Source organism: Sus scrofa, chromosome 8, assembly GCF_000003025.6.
Source record: "Sus scrofa isolate TJ Tabasco breed Duroc chromosome 8, Sscrofa11.1, whole genome shotgun sequence".
In the NCBI taxonomy this organism is placed as follows: Eukaryota; Metazoa; Chordata; class Mammalia; order Artiodactyla; family Suidae; genus Sus; species Sus scrofa.
The window spans coordinates 71,246,235-71,264,605 of NC_010450.4; the positions used below are offsets into that span (position 1 = coordinate 71,246,235).

The 18,371-nt window shown below is 41.4% G+C and overlaps 1 protein-coding gene across 2 annotated transcripts in view; it reads right to left on the reverse strand.

Moving 5' to 3' along the window:
- The window catches only part of CDKL2 (cyclin dependent kinase like 2), a 29,755-nt gene extending 15,087 nt beyond the window's left edge, over window positions 1-14,668 (reverse strand). The window contains exons 1-8 of one of the 2 annotated variants that reach the window (XM_021101448.1): window positions 14,155-14,668; window positions 12,119-12,203; window positions 11,530-11,728; window positions 6,247-6,441; window positions 4,917-5,095; window positions 3,310-3,422; window positions 2,178-2,317; window positions 579-667 (exon numbers count right to left, since the gene is read on the reverse strand). In XM_021101448.1, coding sequence (XP_020957107.1) covers window positions 579-667; window positions 2,178-2,317; window positions 3,310-3,422; window positions 4,917-5,095; window positions 6,247-6,441; window positions 11,530-11,697 — 884 coding nt within the window. In that variant the 5' untranslated portion in view covers window positions 11,698-11,728; window positions 12,119-12,203; window positions 14,155-14,668. The remainder of the gene's footprint in view (window positions 1-578; window positions 668-2,177; window positions 2,318-3,309; window positions 3,423-4,916; window positions 5,096-6,246; window positions 6,442-11,529; window positions 11,729-12,118; window positions 12,204-14,154) is intronic. The other variant, XM_021101447.1, reaches the window with a different exon arrangement.

The following is an 18,371-nucleotide window of genomic DNA, read 5'->3' on the forward strand; positions in this document are numbered from 1 at the left end:
TCAAGGTCTCCAGCATATTGGCAGTGTCAGCAGTGTCATAGGACTGGATGTGGTGTCAGTTTGGCTACAACAGGAGATAGCACCTTTGCAAATGCCATCAGCACCCAAGATGATGGCATCACACAGCTGGCAGCAACACAGAAATCAGTGACCTGAGTAGTGGCTGTCACCACAAGGAGACTGAAAAGCATGAAGGGACTGCCTTGTAAAAAGCAAGGGGGGAGTTCCCGTCATGGTGCAGTGGTTAACGAATCCAACTAAGAACCATGAGGTTGCGGGTTTGATCCCTGGCCTTGCTCAGTGGGTTAAGGATCCGGTGTTGCCATGAGCTGTGGTGTAGGTTGCAGACACGGCTGGGATCCCGCGTTGCTGTGGCTCTGGTGTAGGCCGGCAGCTACAGCTCCTATCGGACCCCTAGCCTGGGAACCTCCATATGCCGTGGGAGCAGCCCAAGAAATGGCAAAAAGACCAGAAAAAAAAAAAAAAAGAAATAGTGTTTGTTCCTGTTATGTATTGTTATGGAGGCCTCCCTTCAGATCTAGGTTGGTATGACCCAGAAAACACAGTCAGTACTGTACCTCTCAGCAAATCCATCCACATGAAAGAAATCATGGTGTAAGAGCTCAGCACAGAAGGGCCTTTTGTCTGGGTCAATATGTAAGCATTTCTGGGAAATCAAGGAATACACACAGTTCACATCAAAGAAAAACGGCCCACATTTACATTTTAAACATAGAGAAATAGAAAATTCCGCTTCAGAGTCGATGGACATTAAACATCCGTCAAAATGATAAAGGATAAAGCACCAGTCTAGACAATGACTACCAATGATTGCTAACAGCACACAAAGAAAGACCACCGGACATTAAGTGTCTCTGGACAGAAATATACAAACCTCTCATGAAATAGTCTTACCAAAAACTCAACCTGATTCTGATCGAGCTCTAGCTGTACTATGACTTTTATGAAATATAGGACATAGAGGAACATATTAAACTAGACTATACAGAAAACTCTTAGGGATAAACAACCTATTTCTTCAATAGACAAATGGCAAGGTTTAACAAAAAACAAAGAGATGGAAAGGAGCTTGTAAATTGAGACTCTTAAGTCACTGCAGCAGTTTAGGTCATTGCAGAGGCACGGGTTAACCCCCAGCCCAGTGCACTGGGTTAAAGGATCTGGTGTTGCCGCAGCTGTGGCATAGGTCGCGACTGTGTCTCGGATTCAATCCCCGGCCCAGAGAGCTTCCATATGCCACAGGTGTAGTCATAAAAAAAATAAAATAAAATAAAATAAATAAAATAAAAGTTAAACATTAGGAGTTCCTGTTGTGGCTCAGGCAGGGGAAATGAATCCAACTAGCATCCATGAGGATGCAGGTTTGATCCCTACCCCCACTCAGTGGGTTAAGGATCCAGCACTGCCATGAGCTGCATTGTAGGTCACAGATGAGGCTCAGATCTGGCGTTGCTGGGGCTGTGGTATAGGCTGGCAGCAGCAGCTCCGATTTGACCCTAGTCTGGGAACTGTCATATGATGCAGATGCGGTCCTAAAAAGAAAAATAAATGTTAAACATTAAAAACATATCATTGGAGTTCCCGTGGTGGCGCAGCGGAAAAGAATCTGACTAGGAACCATGAGGTTGCGGGTTCGACCCCTGGCCTCTCACAGTGGGGTAAGGATCTAGCGTTGCTGTGAGCTGTGGTGTGGGTCGCAGACGCAGCTCAGATCTGGTGTGGCTGTGGCTGTGGCTGTGGCTGTGGTGTAGGCTGACAGGTGCAGCTCCGATTCGACCCCTAGCCTGGGACCCTTCATATGCTGTGACTGTGGCCCTCAAAAGACAAAAGACAAAAAAAATAAAAACTAAAAAACAAAACAAAACAAAAAACCATTTTTTAAATAAAAACATGAAGCTGTTTGCTGTTTTCACTTAAAACATGCTAGATAATACTAAATAGTTTCTTAAAGCAAGCAAAATTTTCAGGCCTTTATCTCTGAAGTCCCTCTAGCCCCGCCCCCACCAAATTAAACTCTTTCTTAATGTGCAAAATTTAAATCATTGGAGGAAATTGTTGGCCTAAAAGACCGACTACATAAGGGAAAAAAGAAGACAAAATCAAATCTCCACAGTGTAAATTCCTGGGCAGAAAGTGCAAAGAAAAAGTATGATTACCTTTGCTAAATCGATCACAACTTCGGAGAGCTTGGGATAGCGTCTTTCGAGAGGTACTGTCTCTTTGATTTCAGGCAACCTGACTCCAGCAAACACAGGATTTTTATAAAAGAGCTCCTGATGTCTTGGAATGAGATTACCTGGTGGTGAGAATGGCATACACCTTTGTCATTATGCAGCACGAGACAGGTGATGATAAGCGTGGGACCCAGTTAGCAGAGCTGGAGACCTCAGCAGGCGGCATCAACCACAGGCAGTGCTCTCACTGTGGTTGTGCCTGGAGGTCTTTATCGTGGTTTTGACAAACGTCAACGCAAAGGAAATTAGCATTCTTATCTCAACACACTCTTTTAGAACAGTTCACAGGCCACTAGGCATAGAACTGAAGACATGCAGGAGCACAGGAAAAGGACAGGTAAAGAACATTTTATAATTTTTAAGATATAAATACCAGCACTTCATGCCTAAGAGCAAAGTATAAAGTGCTGATGAAAACTGAAAATATTAACAGCCATGTGGTCAGAATCTAGTCTCAGATAAGTAAGTTCCACCTTTTTTATTTTTTGCTTTTTAGGGTCGTACCTGAGGCATATAGACGTTCCTGGGCTAGGGGTCAAATCGAAGCTGCAACTGCCAGCCTACATCATAGCCAGAGCAATGCGGGATCTGAGCGGAATCTGTGACCTACACGGCAGCTCACGGCAAACCCGGATCCTTAACCCGCTGAGCGAGGCCAGGGATTGAACCCGCATCCTCATGGTTACTAGCAGGGTTCGTTACTGCTGAGCCACAAAAGGAACGCCAAGTTCCACTTTTTAAAAATTTAATTTTTGCCAACTCATTTTGTACCTGATCCTATGATCTGATTTGATCCTTTTTACCTTTTTAAATCAACTTTAATACCTTACCTAATATAAAAAATATATCATCTTTAATGTACCAAGAGCTTATAAAATCAATACAAACAAAAATAGGGAAAAGGAGTTCCCTGGTGGCTCAGTGGATTAAGGATCTGGCATTGTCACTGCTGCAGCTTGGGTCACTGCTGTGGCTCGGGTTTGATCCCTGGCCCCTGTCATGGGCGTGGCCAAAAAAATTCACTAAAATTTAAAATGCAGATGTATGATCTTACCTAAGCACAACGTAATATGATAGAGCTGATCAATGTCAGAATCTCCGGGAAAAAGGGGTTCGCCCATGAGCATTTCAGTTACCAGACAGCCGATGGCCCACACATCAACAGCCCTGAAAGAAAAGCAATACAGAGTCAAATGTGACATCCTGACATGTTTACTGAGACTGAACTTGCTCTGGATATTGCTATTCGATATATCTGGTATTGAGAAAAGTAATAGTAAACTTTAATTTACCCCCCAAAACACATTTCCCTGTGAACTTAAAATACTAACTTCCAATTTTACATAAGTCAGGTTTCCAGAAACTTCAATCATGTGCCTTAAGAGAAAAAAGTCTTCGGAAGAGTGAAAATAAGTAGACTTTATTCTGTAAATAAGCCTTTTGGGTTTTCGTTCAGGGGCTGTTCACTCTTTGTTCACACATAATTTTAACAAAGTTCATCAGTCTAGCCACAGTACACTGAAAACTGTGTACCAGGAGGAGGGGGTCATTAGGGACACGTACAATGAGGGTAGGAAGCTAATAAGGAGAAAATAGGGAGAAACAAGTCTTAAAAATCGAGTGCAAGTTGCCGTTGTGGCTCAGTGGTAACGAACGACTAGTATCCATGAGGACACAGGTTTGATCCCTGCCCTCGGTCAGTGGGTTAAGGATCTGGCGTTGCTGTGGCCGTGGCGCAGGCCAGCAGCTGTAGCTCTGATTCCACTCCTAGCCTGGGAACCTCCACATGCCGAGGGAGCGGCCCTAGAAAAGGCGAAAGAAAGAAAGAGAGAAAGAAAGCAAGGAAAAATAGAAAGAGAAAGAAAGAGGGAAGAAAGAAAAGAAGAAAAGAAAAAAGAAAAATCAATCACAAGAACTTAAAGAATATCCTGGCAGCATTACCACAGGGACAACTATGTAGAAAATGCTTAAGGTCACAGCTTAATTATACAAAAGTTACAGTATGAGAGTAAAAGCAGAGCTCAGAGTGATAAAGAAAATATTGTCATGTGTTTTCTAAAAACAGAAATTATAGAAAATATTTTAGAACAATTTCTATCAAACCAGTAAAAGTTACAATCCCTTCTTCTTTGAAGAATTCATTCATGAAGACAATTTATGCTTTGAAAACGTTTCACTCATCCCACCCTGTTTCTGCCTTGCCTCCCTCGAGCAGTGTCAGACTTATCCACTCAGTTACCTCTCTTTACAAGTGATAAATATATCTATTTCTAACTTACTGTTAAAAATAGACCACTTACCTTGATTTCCCTACCTTTGGGGTTCCCGGTGTGGCTCAGCATAACGAACCAAGCTAGTATCCATGAGGATGCGTGTTTGATCCCTGTCCTCACTCAGTGGGTTAAGGATCCAGTGTTGCCGTGAGCTGCGGTGTAGATCAAGACGAGGCTCGGATCCCGTGTTGCTTGTGGCTGTGGCGTAGGCTGGCGGCTACAGCTCTGATTTGACCCCTAGCCGGGAACCTTCATATGCCACGAGTGCAGCCCTAAAACAAATAAATAAATAAAATAAAACAAATTTTTAAAAAATTTAAATACCTTTTTATCAAGAAAAGAGAGTTAAATCTGCCCTGCCTACCCCCGGACCATGTTGATGTCTTACTTGCCGTACTTGACGTCCCCAACCAACAGTTCAGGAGCTCTATACCATCGTGTTGCCACGTAGTCAGTATAAACCTCCCCAGGAGCTGCCAGTGTCCGTGCAAATCCAAAATCACATAACTTGACGACACCAGACTGGGAGACTAATATATTCTCTGGCTTTATATCTCTGTGGATGATCTAAGCCAAAAAGCAGAGTGTGACATGGACTGACACATCAAGTTAAGCAAATTAATTCTTTTTTGAGCACCTGTCATGTGCAGGACATTATTTTTGTCCCTATAATGAATACACATAAAAGCATATAAAATTGTCCCTGAGTTTATAGACCCTGGGACCTAGTTGGACAAAAAACATTTATGCTTGAAATTTAAACTATCAAAGATACTGTATAAAATATATATATAATTAATTATCAAATGAATTGTTCTGTTAATGATGCTCTCAAGACTAAAAGAGACAGCATTGCCTGGTGGCCTAGCAGTTAACCATTCAGCATTGTCACCATGGTGGTGTGGGCTTGATTCTTTGGCCCAGGAACTTCCATATGCCACAGGCGCAGCCAGAAAAAAGAAAGAGCAAAAGAGTAAATCTATCGGAGTTCCCACTGCGGCTCAGTGCTAACGAACCTGACTGGTTCCATGAGGATGCGGACCTTGCTCAATGGGTTAACGATCTGGCATTGCCGTGAGCCGTGGTATAGGTTGAAGACGCAGCTCAGATCCCATGTTGCTATAGCTGTGGTGTAGGTCAGCAGCTGCAGCTCTGATTCAACCCCTAGCCTGGGAAATTTCATATGCCAACAGTGCAGCCCCCCCCCCCAAAAAAAAAGAGTAAAGTTACCAGTGAGGACCGGCATGGTCAGGGAAAACATCCATGGAGAAGGGTGGGCTCTAAGAAATGTCTTTAATATTAGTATGACTTGGATACATGTAGAAATGAAAGGGCCATCCGTCCGAGTGAACATGACCAACAGGGTCAAAGAGTGAGGACGAGAATAGATCAGGAGATTCGGGGGAAACATTCTTCCTAGAGTAGAGCTTACACACAAGGAAGGAAGGATGCCTCAACTGCCAGCCTGGGAAGTCTGAGCTAGTGTCAAGGCCACGGGAACTCATGGAAGGACATGACCAATAGGGTGTTAAAACAAGATGTTGCCCATTAACCAGCTAAAGCAGAGCGGAGAACGAGAAGCAGGAGGCAGAGCAGTGGGACAGGTAGGACGTGGTAAGGGCCTGCGCTTGTTTGGCGCTCAAAGGAATGGAAAGGAAGAGGTACCAGTTTAGAAACATTTTCAACTCCTTAAAGAACTGTTTAAATGAAATACTTACATTGTGACTGTGACAAAATCCAATTCCATTGATAATCTGAAACAAATACTTCTGAACTAGCTGGTAGTCGAGTCCATTGGGAAAGAGCTCCAAATCATCAAGAACTGTGTGGTCAACAAATTCAAAGACTAGGTACCATCGCTTTTTTTTCTTACACACTTCCAGCAGATTCACCAGATTTTCATGCCTCAGTTGCTATGATGAAAACAATGCAAAAGAGTTTTTACAAGATCAAATTACCTGGAATTATTCACAGTCTAAAACAGATCTTAGCATGAGAAAAACATATAGGAGTTCCCTTGTGGTGCAGCGGGTTAAGGATCTGGTGTGTCGTCACTGCACTGGCTTGGGTTGCTGCTGTGGCGTGGGTTTGACCTCTGGACTGGGAGCTTCCACATGCCAGCTTGGCTGAAAAAGAAAAAGAAAAACATATAAATAAAATGCATAAACAGTGTAAATTGTGAAACTATATTCTGGTTTTTAAATTACAGTTAAAAGACTATACTGCTGAGTTCCTGTTGTGGCTCAGTGGAAACAAATCTGACAAGTGTCCAACTGAGAATGCAGTTTCAATCCCTGGCCTTGCTCAACGGGTTAGGGATCTGGCATTGCTGTGAGCTGTGGTGTAGGTCGCAGATGAGGCTCGGATCCTAAGGTGCTGTGGCTGTGGTGTAGGCCAGCTGCTACAGCTCCGATTCGACCCTAGCCTGGGAACCTCCATATGCCGGGGGGCCTGGGAACATCTATATGCCGTGGGTACAGCCTTAAAAAGACAAAAAATAAAATATAAAAAAAAAAAGACTATGCTGCTCCATTTTCCTCTTAGAGAACACAATAGCCAATGAGAAAAAGAAATGTAGCTCCATCTTTGATGAAACTAAGCAGGATCTATGACCCCTACCCACCACAAACAAGGGGCACCATCAAGATCAAATAGGAGCCTAGCAAGAAACCAAAGATTATCTGTGGCCACAAAGCTGGCAGAGCAAAGCCTTCCAAAATTGGTGACATACCCTGAAAAGAAAAACAACCACACACACAAAAAAACCTTCTTTGATATAATGGGACCAGGGCACACAGACTGTCAGTGAAAGAAAGCATCCCTAGAACTGAATGGCACCACGGAACAGGAGGGGAGGGTCTGGATAACCACACAGAAACTCATTTGCTGGAAGCGGTCTGTCCGTGAAGCCAAACGGAAGGCAAAACAATGCATTATCAACAAACCTGTAACTACAAGTTTCAGAGAAATTAAAGATAACATAAATCAACCCCCCGCTCAAGCCTGTGTTGCAAGAAACATCACCATGAACCATGGTGGCTTCCTGCTAGCACGGACCAAGACCCCGGCTTCTCCTGAAAATGAACCTCCTCCAAATTGCTGGTCCAGGATGGGCTCACTTTGTCACAAGATAACACACAATCAAAAAAGAACCAATCCAGGATCTACTCAAAGATACTGTAAGAAAAGAGAAGGAAACATGAATGCTCATCAGAAAAGGTTGCCACCTTTTTAAAAGAAGAACGCAGTCCTCAAAATCCTCAAGGAAAGAAAGGAACTTCACACTCAACAAAACTGTTGTTCAAGTAAAATACAATAGAGAAAAATTCCTGAACATAAGCAGTAAGCTCATCAGTGCAGGACTAAATCTTATACAAAGGTGGGCATCACAGTTACAAAATAGAAAGTGAATATTTAGAACCTAACAATACACAAATGATATTAGTAACAATATTAGGAGAAAGAAAAGAAGATTAAAAACAAAGTAAGGAAGTTCATGTGCTAATATCCCTGTCAATGGGTCAAAAATTATATTTTTGACCTGAATTTTTTTTTTCTTTTTAGGATCGCACCCACAGCACATGGAGGTTCCCAGGCTAGGGGTCAAATGGGAGCTGTAGCTGCCGGCCTACACCACAGCCACAGCAATGGCAACACAGGATCCGAGCCGCGTCTGCAACCTACACCACAGCTCACAGGCAATGCCAGATCCCCAACCCACTGAGCAAGGCCAGGGGTCAAATTTGCATCCTCATGGATACTAGTCAGATTCATTTCCCCTTGTACCACGACAGGAACTCCTTGACCTGAAATTTTAAATTATAAGGTCTAACTATATTTATAGGCTCAATGGTAAGCACTAAGATAAAGAAGATATCTTCTAAAATCAGATGGTAGACGAATGAGAGAGAGGAGGAGATAGAAATACAACAATTACTTTACAAGGATTATGTATATCATACAATGCTATAGTTATAAAGGTAACACAATATACAAAATAAAACATTTCCAATTACCAAAGGAAACACATCCAATGTTTAATAAAAAGGAATTCAGAGCCTACGTAGAAAAATATTTTTAAAGTAGCAATAGGGAGTTCCCGTCATGGTTCAGCAGAAATGAATCTGACTAGTATATCATGAGGACGAAGGTTCAATCCTTGGTCTCACTCAGTGGGTTAAGGATCTGGTGTTGCCATAAGCTGTGGTGTGGGTCACAGACACATCTTGGATCTGGCATTGCTGTGGCTGTGGTGTAGGTCAGTGGCTGCAGCTCTGATTTGACCCCTCGCCTGGGAACCTCCATATGCCATGGGTGTGGCCCTAAAAAGACACCCCCCAAAAAAGGTAGTAATAAAACAGCATAATATTATAAATAATAGCTCCCACGTAGAGCTTACTATGTTCTATCACTATTCTAAGCACAAAACCCCTAAAAAAAAGTTGCAATTATTATCCTCTTTTACAGATGAGGAAACTAAAGCACATAGATGTTAAGTAACTTGTTCAAGGTGACTCAGCAATAATTGGTAGAAAAGGATTAGAACCCAGGAACTGTATCCTCTGTCTTTTCCTGAAAACATTTCATTTTGGTTCATTCCTCCTTTATGCATCCAGGAAAAAGAAAAATAAAAAGACATACTAAAGAATGTCTGACTTTTCTATAGATTGAATGAAAGCCAGAGGAACAGCAGATGTCTTGAATACAAGGAATATAATTAACTACCAACCCAGAATTCTATATTCTATGAAAATTGTCTTTTTTTTTTTTTTTTTTGCTTTTCAGGGCTGCACCTGTAGCATATGGAGGTTCCCAGGATAGTGGTCCAATCAGAGCTACAGCTGCTGGCCTACACCACAGGTCACAGCAATGCTGGATCCTTAACCCACTGATCGAGGCTGGGGATTGAACCCGCAACCTCATGGTTCCTAGTCGGAATCATTTCTGCTGCACCATGACGGGAACTCCGAAAATAATCTTTTAAATAGAAAGTAAAGTCTTTTTTTGAAAGATAAACACAAATGGGGAGCATTCCTTACAGCAGATCTGCTTTAAAGAAAATAAAGAATGTATTTAAGCACAAGGAAAATGATCCCAGATGGAAGCTCAGAAACGTAGGAACAATCAACAAGCAATGGAAAGGATAAATATTAGGTATTTGGTATTTATTCAAAGGAATAAACTTACATAGCATATACTCAGGTCACAGGGCAATTGTGTCAAAAGTAAATAATTAGGGGAGAAAAATCTAGAAATTTTCTACATGTGTTTGGAAATCAAGGAAAATGAGAAAATATTTTGAACGGCTAATCAAAATTTCTAGGATACATACCACACTATTCTTAGGAGGAAAGTGATTGCCTTAAATGCATATATGAGAAAAAAAAAAAAAAACGCCAGAAATTAAAGAAGTATATAACTCAAAAGGTTAGGGAAGGGAACTGTAAAAATAAACCCACCTAAAAGAAGTAGAAGGTATGAAATAGTAAAGAACAAAAATTAATGAAATAGAAAAGAAATACCCAATAGGGAAGATCAACAAAGCCAAACATTAGTTCCTTCTAAGGATAAAATAAAATTGACAAACTTCTGGTTAGATGGATGGTTGGTGGGTGGGGGGAATGGCAGGGAGGGAGTTCACACAGCAAACCTGAGACTTTTTTTTTTTTTTTTTTTGGTCTTTTTGCCATTTCTAGGGCTGCTCCCGCAGCATGTGGAGGCTAGGGGTCGAATCAGAGCTGTAGCCACCAGCCTACACCAGAGGGGTCGAATCAGAGCTGTAGCCACCAGCCTACACCAGAGCCACAGCAATGCAGGATCTGAGCTGCATCTTCGACCTACACCAGAGCTCACGGCAACACCGGATCCTTAACCCACTGAGCAAGGCCAGGGATCGACCTGCAACCTCATGGTTCCTAGTCAGATTCGTTAACCACTGTGCCATGACGGGAACTCCAAACCTGAGACTTTTATCCTTAGAAAATTGGCTTGCAAAGTAAGCCCTTGGCTGGTACCTGGGAATTTGGATTTCAAAAGTGTTCCTTCATTTCCAGAACTGATTAAATGGCTCACTGTGCAAACAATATGGCTTATGCTGAATATGTGCATTTCTTCTGAGAGTCTGGAATTTTGGTATGAGCCAGGCAGGTGGTGCCTGGGTGACAAGCTTCCAATGGAAACCCTGGGCACTGGGTCTCTAATGAATTTCCCTGATGGACAATATTTCACATGTGCTGTCATAACTCTTTGCTGGAGGAAATAAGTGCATCCTCTATGACTTCACTGAAGAAGATTTTTGGAAGCTTGTGACTGGTTTCTTCTAGAATTTACTCTGGTTTCTTCTAGAATTTACTCCATGTGCCTTTTCCCTTTGCTGATTTTGCTTTATGTCTTTTCACTGTAATAAATCATAGCTAAGAGTACAACTCTTCGCTGAGTGCCATGAGGCTCCGAGTGAATCATGGAATCTCAGCGTAGTCTTTGGGACCCAAAACAGTTCAGATAGATAGATAGATAGGCAGACAGATAAATATAGAGAGAAGCAGCAAATACTTTTAAGATCATGTTTATAGTCATGAGATAAATAAATATGCATATGTAATCTTTTTATTTCTTTTTACCAAAAAAGAAGAAACTTTTTTTTTTTTTTTTCTGTCCTTTTGCCATTTCTCGGGCCGCTCCCGCGGCATATGGAGGTTCCCAGGCTAGGGGTCCAAGCAGAGCTGCAGCCACCGGCCTACGCCAGAGCCACAGCATCTCAGGATTTGAGCTGCGTCTGCAACCTACCCCACAGCTCACAGCAACGCTGGATTCCTAACCCACTGAGCGAGGCCAGGGATTGAACCCGAAACCTCATGGTTCCTAGTCGGATTCATTAACCACTGTGCCAACAATGGGAACTCCTAGAAACTTCTTTTTTCCTAAAAATTGCTGTCAATCAAGAAACAATTCATTAAAAAAAAAAAAAACAATTCATGTTCTTTTAAGGTGTATTCACTCACCTTTAGTAACTTGATTTCCCGCATAGCGATTTTTTTAACCATTTTGTCATCATCACTTTCTAAGAACTTTTTGATAGCCACAATTCGTCCAGTATCTTTATTCCTGCACTTCATCACCATTCCATAACTCCCTTCTCCAACCAGTCCTAGGTTCTCATATTTCTCCATTTTATTTCAAAACCAGTAGAAATTTTTCTTTCTAGGGAAACCAAAACATAGAGATAATGGAGTATATTAACTTCCTCCACCCTCCCAAATTAAATCTTTCCCACCTGTTTTCCACATTAGAGCAGTCACTGCATTGATGGCTGTCCTGTGTATCATTTTTGCATCTGAGCTATATTTCCAAATATTCATTTACATGTCATAAAAAATGAGGCAAATGGAATTGTGCCCATTAACTTTAAATTTAAATTACTAAATGTCATGTTAACAAAATTTCAATTTTTTTTCTTTTTAGAGCCGCACTCGCGGCATGCGGAGGTTCCCAGGCTAGGGGACAAATTGGAGCTACAGCTGCCGGCCTACACCACAACCACAGCCACGCGGGATCCTTAACCCACTGATCGAGGCCAGGGATCAAACCCACCTCATGGTTCCTAATCGGATTCGTTTCCGCTGCGCCACAATGGGAATTCCTCAATATATTTGTAATTCAGATAAAGCAACATGAACTAGTAAACAAAATAATTACAGTTTACTTTAGAAAAACATAATTCCTTCTCACTCAAAGGTGAAAAAGGCACAAGTGAATTTGGTTTTACTTAAGATAAATTTATTTAGTGAAGATCAAGTTTAAAAGATCAAAACTGATCTTTAGTCAATTGGGGAAAATATTTGATCACAAATCGATGATTTACCAAGTTAACATTAGTAACTTCTGATAAACTATTTTTCTTATCATAGTAATTAAATTTCTATATTGAACATATAAAACAATAGCAATAACATCGCAGTGTGTAAGCAGATTTTTAAGAATTATCTATGTGTACCAAATACAGTGTTCCTAAAATCCTTTTCATCACTACTCACTGTATGATTATTTGAATTTTTGATTATAATTCTTTTACCTCTCATTATATGACATTTTCTGGATAAAGACAATCCTAACAAAATCTATCTTAATTAATAATTGGTGAAGGTCCAGCAATCATTCCACTACATATTTTGGAATAGAAATATCAGAGTCTAGTTATGGTTAGATATTACTTTATAACAAATTGATTGCCATGAAATACAAAAGCTAATAAACTATAACTTCAAAGTTAAACTTATTTTTACAATCTGATTTTGAAATTAAATTCCAGAAGCAAAGAATAAAAAATATTGCTGTTAATCCCAACATGGATTCTAAAACTTTGGGAAGGAAAAAAATCAGTCTTTTGGTAACTATATATTCAAATGATAATTCGTAGTTGAATTTATTTTAACCTAACAACATAAAAACACTCATCCACAACATTTAGAGAGAGAAAAAAAAAAAAAAACTCTTGCCTATTACATCAGTTGTATATTTAGGACAACCTAAAATTAATTTACCCAGATTGTGAATTTTGATGTTTTGCTTCCCTACTGATGCACAGATGACAAAAGACAAAACAAACATCCTCTTTGTTCCAGCAAACTGTGATATATCAAAGTATACATTTTCAACAGTTTACATTTAATAATTTAGGGTTTATATGTGTATACATAGGGTTTATATACATCATATATATATATATCTGTATCTGTTTCTATCTATCTATATAAAAATAGATATATATGGAAAACCAGAGGATTGATCTGGGGGGATAAAAATAAATCCTAGTCCACATCAACTCCAATTATTTCATTATTTTGCTACCAGCTTTGATAGAAGGTTCTATTATAAACTGTTTACAGAGCAGTGTCCCTGACACTAACCTTTCATACATTTGACATTTTAACTTCCATTCAACTTCTACTGGATATTTTTAAATAAAATGTCAGTGTTTGAAAAAAAAATTCTCTATGTAATTCTATCCTCCCTTCTCGTAATTTTTTTTTTCCTTTCACTAAAACAGTATATTTTACTAAAGACTAGACTTCAGGCTTATCATAATAAGCACAAAAATAACTGGAATCTATAACCTAGATCATTTAAAAACACTTGTGACTGCCGTCCTCAATATTTGCAAATGCAAAGTGAACAAAATTAAAATTACCTTAGGCATGTCTAAGAGGTTCTTAAGCATGTTGCAGGCTAACATGCTGCAGGTTGAACTATTCCAAGTGTATTCTCCAAATAATTGCCCAGTTGGTCACGGCACATTGAACAAACCTGCTTTCACAAAGTGGCACAGCCCACAAATACCTTAAAAGTATCATTGGTTAAAACGCCATGTCTTGTTTGCTTAAAGTTACTCATAAACCATAACTTCTTATGCCTTCTACTCTTGGATATTAAAGGTAATACAAACTAAAAAGAAACCTAGCCAACTGGCAATGCAGTAGTTTTGGACATGTGCCATGGGAGCATATGGTCTCCATACCAATTTAGATAATAAAAATAATGCTATTTTGTAAGTTTTTTAAAGGACAGGTTGAAATCTATTATAGATAAAAGAACGCGATAATAGACGCTTTAAAAAGTATTATACTTACTGTTTCTTTTAAATCCTTTCCCGTGGAAAAACCCAAAGCTTTTCAACTTGGAAACAAATTCAAGTTGAAATGCATCTCGCTCACAGGTCTAAAGATGCTGACTAGTAAACCAGCAATTCTACTGCTTTTGTGCTTTCTTCTGCGGACACAGTCACGGGTCCCAAGTAAAACAGGCAGGGAGGCAGAATGGCCTCGACCTGCCTCAAGCTCACACTCAGGAGGACCGAGGGCCGCATGCTGTCGTCGTCAAGGCAACGACCTCACTCTGTCCCCAACCATAGGCACAAAGTCTCCAGAGAGAGATACGGCCGAAGTAAAAGCGTCCACGGCAGGCACCCACACCTGTTAAGGGCAAAGCCTGTTGGGAAATTAGTTGGGTGAGAGGGCACCGCCTCGCAGATTGTAAGGCGCCAGGTCCCTGGAGTCCGTGAACCTGCTCCGCTCTACCTCGCCTGGAGCGAAGGCGTTGGCCACCAAGCTGCAAGGGGGCGGATCCTCACCCGCCCGGGCCCGCCCCCGAGTGCATCATGTCTCCCGCGTTCTGATTGGCTGGGCTCTGTCGTCAAGAACTATGATTGGCTCAGAGCCAACCAGTTCACCTGGGGCTCGGCTCAGGTTCTGATCACTGATGCGCAGACGCCACAGCAACGGGATACACTTATATTCTCAAGTAAGGAAGCATTTTTCTGCCTTCGCCGGGAGACCTCTCCTCGAGACTGAGGCAAGAGGCAATTCTGAGGCTCACGGAGAGGCTAAAAGTGGTGGTGGTTTTATAGGATCTGGAGAAAATGGAAGGGGGAAACTAAGCAAAGAGCGTGATGAAGCGTTCCTCAAGCTCCTCCGCTGGGAAGGAGAATGGGCTCTGACGCCCTCACCCGGGAAGGTTCAGGCCAGATCGCGATTCGACGCTTCTTTTCCAGTCCCAGTAGTGGCACCAGTCTGGGCCAGGTAGGAGATGAAGTGACAGTCTAGGAGGTGATAAGTAGGCGAAACAAGATGGAAGGTAAGTGATAACAGAACTGACAGTAGAAGGAACCTTGGGGAAGACAGCCTGGGCACCGAAAGTGGGGGAAAATACTTTGGAGATGACGGAAGAGAGGACATGAATGAAAGAGGAAGAAAGGGCTATGATGGTTCAGAACTAGACATGAGCAGTCCTGGCGTATGACAGCTAAATAAGGTGCAGTTGGAAAGGATGCGATGTTTAAGGTACAGACCAGCTCAGTCCATGACCAGGCAAAGACTGGTAGGTCAGAATCGTGCACATGCTCTAGTCACAAAAGAAGAGTTTCCCTCATTTTCAAGGAATTTAGGGTTTGGTACCGCTATCTAATACCACAGATACCAGTGTAGTGAAGAGGCCTTAAGCACTCAGTTATTTTCACATTAAATCATGAAAATTAAATATTTTATAACGGTATGTGGTTTGCATAATACCTTGATCCAATTAAGAGAATGTCCTGGATAGCAAGATATTTATAATCATAGTCAATATTAAGGTATTAATTCCTTTTTGTATACAAAGAAATAAACAATCTAATTTATAAATAAGCTTTTTGAGTTTGCTTAGAATGAATTCATCTTTCAGCCCGATCACTTTGGTCAAACTGCTTAAAATCTACTTCCAAAGCTATAATAATGAGGATCAGGCCTGGGACCTGAGCATGGAAAGAATAAAACTCTTTAGTCAATACCAGATGTAGTTAGCTCTATCCTTATCTGTGACCAAGTTGAGGGGAGCCATGCCCGATTTAGTTACCTCTAAAGCCTAGAACAGAGTCTGATGAACTTCTTTTATATGAGAAGTAGATTCCTTTTTATTAAGTGGTAAATCCAGGTTTGTTGGGCCTGAAGCTTGAAAACAAGAATGCAATATTTTACTTTTGTAACTTTACAAAAATATTCAACAACATAAACCTTCCAAAGGTACTTCTAAGCAAGAGGCCCTGAAACTTAAAGCTTATCCACAGGCAACCTAAAGGATAAAGACTAAAAAAACTGGATTTGGTGACTAGCAAATTTTGAGAAAGCAATTTCAAAACAAATTAAGTTTATTTTTTTTTTGTTGTTGTTGCTATTTCTTGGGCCGCTCCCGCGGCATATGGAGGTTCCCAGGCTAGGGGTTGAATTGGAGCTGTAGCCACCGGCCTACGCCAGAGCCACAGCAACTCGGGATCCGAGCCGCGTCTGCAACCTACACCACAGCTCACGGCAAGGCCGGATCATTAACCCACTGAGCAAGGGCAGGGACCGAACCCGCAACCTCATGGTTCCTAGTCGGATTTGTTAACCACTGCGCCACGACGGGAACTCCTACAGTTGGCTTTTAAACTTAATTTGTTTTGGAGTTCCCGTCGTGGCGCAATGGTTAACGAATCCGACTAGGAACCATGAGGTTGCGGGTTCGGTCCCTGCCCTTGCTCAGTGGGTTAATGATCCGGCCTTGCCGTGAGCTGTGGTGTAGGTTGCAGACGCGGCTCGGATCCCGCGTTGCTGTGGCTCTGGCGTAGGCCAGTGGCTACAGCTCCGATTCGACCCCTAGCCTGGGAACCTCCATATGCCACGGGAGCGGCCCAAGAAATAGCAAAAAAAAATAAATAAATAAAAGCCAACTGTAGGGAGTTCTCGTCATGGCTCAGTGATTAACGAATCTGACTAGGAACCACGAGGTTGTGGATTTGATCCCTGGCCTCCCTCAGTGGGTTAAGGATCCAGCATTGCCTTGAGCTGCGGTGTAGCAGGTGTGGCTCAGATCCTGCATTGCTAGCCCATGCCGTAGGCCAGCAGCTGTAGCTCCGATTCAGTCCCTAGCCTAGGAACCTCCATATGCCGCAGGTGCAGCCCTAAAAAGCAAAAAAAAAAAAAAAAAAAAAAAAAAAAAAAGAATCACACATCCTAGGAAAGTTCATCTTTGCTGAAGAGGAGGTAGCATTATGTAGAAGCAGAATTGGGTCACTGTTTATTTTCTTCTTTTTAAACAGAAAAATCTTTGTAGAAAAAAAAGGGGGGGCTTTAAAGAGGCAAGAAAAGGAACAATGAAAAACCAAGGACAGATAGTGAAGAGAAGGTAATAAAGTATGAAATGGGCTTAACCTTGAAAGTTTAGAGAAAAGAGGAAAAACAGGGAAGTGTAGGACAGATACCTTAGATGGCTTAGATCTCTGTTTAACAAAAAACTTCATTTCAGGGAGTTCCTATTGCGGCTTATCAGGTTAAGAAACTGACATCATCTCCATGAGAATGCAGGTTTGATCCCTGGCCTTACTCAGTGGTTTAAGGATAGGATCCGGCATTCCTACGGCTGTGGTGTAGGCCTGCAGCTGCAGCCCCAACTTGACCCCTAGCCTGGAAACTTCTGTATGCCACAAGAGTGGCTGTAAAAAAGGAAAAAAACAAAAAACTTCATTTCTGCAGACAAAGTAAAAAAGGTAATGATGAGATTGAGGCTCTAGGACTTGTGAGCAGATATTCCTTTAAATAGGTTGTTATTAAAGAATAATTTTGATATGAAAGAATACAAAATAGTGAAATGTCCCCACTCAAGCCTGGACAGCATGAATTTATGGTAAAACCAGCTGACTCTGTTTCATAGGACTTGGCATCTGCCAGGTCAAGAGTGAAGAAGATACGGAATTCCTGTCGTGGCTCAATGGAAAAGAATCTCACTAGTATCCATGAGGTTTTGGCCTCACTCAGTGCGTTAAGAATCCAGAGTTGCCATGAGATGTGGTGTAGGTCTCAGACATGGCTCGAGTCCTGCATTGCTACTATGGCTGTGGTATAGGATGGCAGCTACAGCTCCAATTTGACTGCTAGCCAGGGAACTTCATATGCCACAGATGTGGCCCTAAAAAGACCAAAAAAAAAGGAGAAAATAGATGATATGTAAGCTACCTAGAGAATTGGTAGTGCAAGATTAAGCAAAGAAAAACATGCTAAATGAGGTCCTGCTGTATAGCACAGGGAACCATATCCTATCATTTATGATAGAATATGAGAAAAAGAATGTATATATATATGTATAACTGGGTCACTCGACAGTGACAGAACATTGTAAACCAATTATAAAAAAATTTTTAAAAAAGAAACATTATGCTAAGTGAAAGATGCCAGACACAGAAGGTCACATATTATATGATTCCGCTCATAAATAAAAGTATCCAGCATAGGAAAATCCATACAAAGTAGGTTAGTAGTTACCAGGGACTGAGGAGGAG